The 3294-nt window shown below is 39.3% G+C and overlaps 1 protein-coding gene across 1 annotated transcript; it reads left to right on the forward strand.

Moving 5' to 3' along the window:
• The first annotated feature begins 344 nt into the window (after positions 1–344).
• scly (selenocysteine lyase) lies at positions 345–3084 on the forward strand. The gene is made up of 8 exons (XM_010790674.1): positions 345–517; positions 686–795; positions 934–1034; positions 1129–1306; positions 1680–1807; positions 2533–2688; positions 2775–2881; positions 3009–3084. The coding sequence occupies exons 1-8, from the start codon at positions 504–506 to the stop codon at positions 3082–3084; spliced, it is 870 nt and encodes a 289-aa protein (XP_010788976.1). The 5' UTR covers positions 345–503.
• The last annotated feature ends 210 nt before the right edge of the window (positions 3085–3294 follow it).

The raw sequence follows: 3294 nt of genomic DNA on the forward strand, positions 1-3294 counted from the left end.
GTTTTGATTCAAATAGTAATATAGGGTTGAAATGTAGTTTTATACTGGACATTGAGTAATAATGTTACACAGACATCCGTCTCCATTGAAACGGTATGCTGATGGCAGGAGGAGCTCCCTGGTGCTGTATGGAGTTACAATTTATTAATTTGCAGTGACGCTCTTGCCTTTGATGCTAATGTTCAGAATCATACAGATGAGTCATATTCTGTGGAAGGGGTTGTATATCACTTTGGTAATTGTGACAAGCCTAGGTGATGTTGACATTATTCAATTTTCCTTTTATTATGTATAGCCCATGTGGGGTTGTGATGGACACATATATTATATTTTTTAAATCTGCGGCAGCACAAATTGCCCACCTGGGACCAATAATAAGCTGACTTGACCTTCTAAATATTTTATTTTTCCCTAGGAGTATTATTAAGGCCAAACAATATGATGAACTCGGCTAGTTAAAGGGTCCCGCCTTCACTGACCATACCTTTCAACATTATTCAGAAATGAATCAGGACAGGTAAGAAGGTCTGTTTTGGATTGATCACATTGTTTCATTCATTCATTGACTCCAAAAAAATGACTGGATGATTTTTATGCTCCGGTTCTTGTTAATGAGTAACATATATGCTTAACACAGCCGATTTGAAAAATATTCTCTTCAATGAATGTACTGAATGGGATGTAGGATCTACATGGACTACAATGCAACAACACCACTGGAACCAGAAGTGATCCAGGCCATTTCTGAAGCCCTGCAGGACGCCTGGGGAAACCCAAGCAGCAGTTATATAGCAGGTAAAGAGATCATTAAACCTTTTATACTATGAGATGAATGAAAATGTAATATTTTCTGTTGTTTGCCTTTTCAGATAATCTATCTAAGGATGCAAACAATAAAGCATTACTTCTGAAATAAACAAATGTGCCTTCTAGGTGCTAAAGCCAAAGCGATAATTAATCAGTCCAGAGAGAATGTGGCGAGAATGGTTGGAGGGAAAGCTGAAGACATCATTTTCACATCAGGTGGAACAGAGGTAATCCTGACCCTTAAGTGTGCTGCTGGAAAGTATTTTGTGCAGGACAGTAGTATTGTGCATGCAATGGTATAACAATGAAATGTTCTTTCAGGCCAATAACCTGGTGCTCCACACTGCTGTGGAGCACTTCAGGAGGAGCTGCAGGGCTGCAGAGGAAGGGGGGGGGCATCAGAATGGAAGCAGCGGCCTCCCTCACATCATCACCTCTAATGTGGAACACGACTCGGTCAAACTAGTCGCTGAGCAACTACAGAAAGAGGGCAAGGCGGGTAAGAGAAGAGAATAAAAAATCCCAAATTCGGATCCATAAAGTAAATCTTATGTTCCTCTTATCTTTTTTGTTTTTAAGGAATCGGGCTTTATTCTCATATATTCATTGTGTTATATTTTATGTGTGTTTGGTCTGAATACAAATAATTCTTTTTTAATGTTAAATTGTTCAAAAAATATATTTTCTTTTATAATCGTTATATTGTTTACCTTTTCTTACAACTTATTTATTTATGTTGTTTATGTTTGCACCACCATACACCACAGCAAATTCCTTGTATGTGTAAACGTATCTGGCTTGATTCTGATTCATTTGAAAGACTAACCTCAACTAGATTCCTTGCCTGCACATTCTCTCTGTTTTTGTCACAGATGTGACATATGTGCCTGTGTCCAAGGTGACAGCCCGTGTGGAGGTGGAGGACATTATGGCTGCGGTGCGCTCCAACACTTGTCTCGTCTCTATCATGCTGGCCAACAATGAGACCGGGGTCGTCATGGTGAGAAGGAGATAGAGGCTTACAAACCGTACTTCTCTTTCATTTTCTCTTCTATCTCTTTGTCAGGGAAGCCCTGAGCGGCAAGTGAGTAAGCACATGTTGGGGATCGCTTTAGTGATCTGAGTGGTTTGCCCCCTGTGTTTATGACTTGAGAAAAGGTGGGGGAAATATTTTGCCAGGATAATCTTACTAAACTCCTTACATTTTCAAATCTGTGAAACAATTGAAACGGTAAAAATCTGTTTTTCAATGTTTGTGATATGTGTTATTACTTACTTGAAGGGGGTCCATATGAATAGAATATGAGGAGGATACAGGATTATCGGAGTGGTGGCACAGTACACAAGAAGGTGGCAACCATATGTACCAAACATTTCTACTAAAAAGATAAAAATGAGAGTAGTGTTACATAGTTTACTAATTCACCAAGAATTAGATTAGACTTGTAAACAGGATCATTCAAATGTATTTTCCCTCACTTTCATCACAGTGCTTCCGTATCGAACTGATAACAAAGACCTTTTACTTTTATGATCATAAAAAATAGTTGAATAAACAATCTGGACATTTTAAAAGGAATAATTTGTGCTGATGAAGCAGACAGTTGCAGCTTAGTGCTTACATGTATCATGCATTGAATACGATTGAAATGAAGTTCCAATGTAAAGAGAAAGAGCTCTCGGTACAGTGTAATGACCTGTTTGCTGACATCGTCCTCCTGTTAGCCACTCCCAGAGATCTGCCAGAGGATAAAGCGTCTGAACAGGCAGCGTGAGCGGCTGCAGATCCTGCTGCACACCGACGCTGCTCAGGCTGTGGGCAAAATCCCAGTCCATGCCTGTGAACTGGGAGTGGATTACCTCACCATAGTAGGACACAAGGTCAGGAATCTGTTGTATAAAATATATAGTTTGTCAGAAGGACAAAAGGAAAACATTTGATTGAAATGTTTTTTCTAAATATTTAGTTCTATGCCCCTCGGATCGGTGCTCTGTATGTGAATGGCCCTGGGACGAGAACCCCTGTGTATCCCATGCTGTTTGGAGGAGGACAGGAGAGGAACTTCAGACCGGGGTAACATACAATATGGTCTTACACGAGGAATAGTCAATAAAATACCAAATATGCATAAAACAACAGCCAGAATCAGAGCTGCGCATTTACATATTGGGTCTGTTTTCTCTCTCTCTGAATATTACAGCACAGAAAATACACCAATGATTGCTGGTCTGGGAAAGGTAAGTTCTCCTGGAATATTTACTTATATCACTTTTTAATGTCTGAGATATGTTCCTAATTCAATGGTGCACATTTGAGTGAGGAATTATGATTTGTCAAAGCAGTTGGGTCTGCTCTAAACTCGTGGCACACTTCTTCTATGCTATTTTCCTGCCCTGTTTTATCATAATCAAAACCTTGTTCACGACATATTCAATTGAGTTGCAGTTATTATTCTATCTAAAATAGTTAAAGGAAGACTATAACCA

The sequence above is a fragment of the Notothenia coriiceps genome, unplaced genomic scaffold (assembly GCF_000735185.1).
Source record: "Notothenia coriiceps isolate Sejong01 unplaced genomic scaffold, NC01 NC01_scaffold00034495, whole genome shotgun sequence".
Classification (NCBI taxonomy): Eukaryota; Metazoa; Chordata; class Actinopteri; order Perciformes; family Nototheniidae; genus Notothenia; species Notothenia coriiceps.

Coding starts and splice junctions, on each gene's coding strand:
- scly (XM_010790674.1), top strand. Junction 1,307..1,679: donor ACAGAAAGAGGGCAAGGCGG/GTAAGAGAAGAG, acceptor TTTTTGTCACAG/ATGTGACATATGTGCCTGTG. Junction 1,808..2,532: donor ATGAGACCGGGGTCGTCATG/GTGAGAAGGAGA, acceptor TCCTCCTGTTAG/CCACTCCCAGAGATCTGCCA.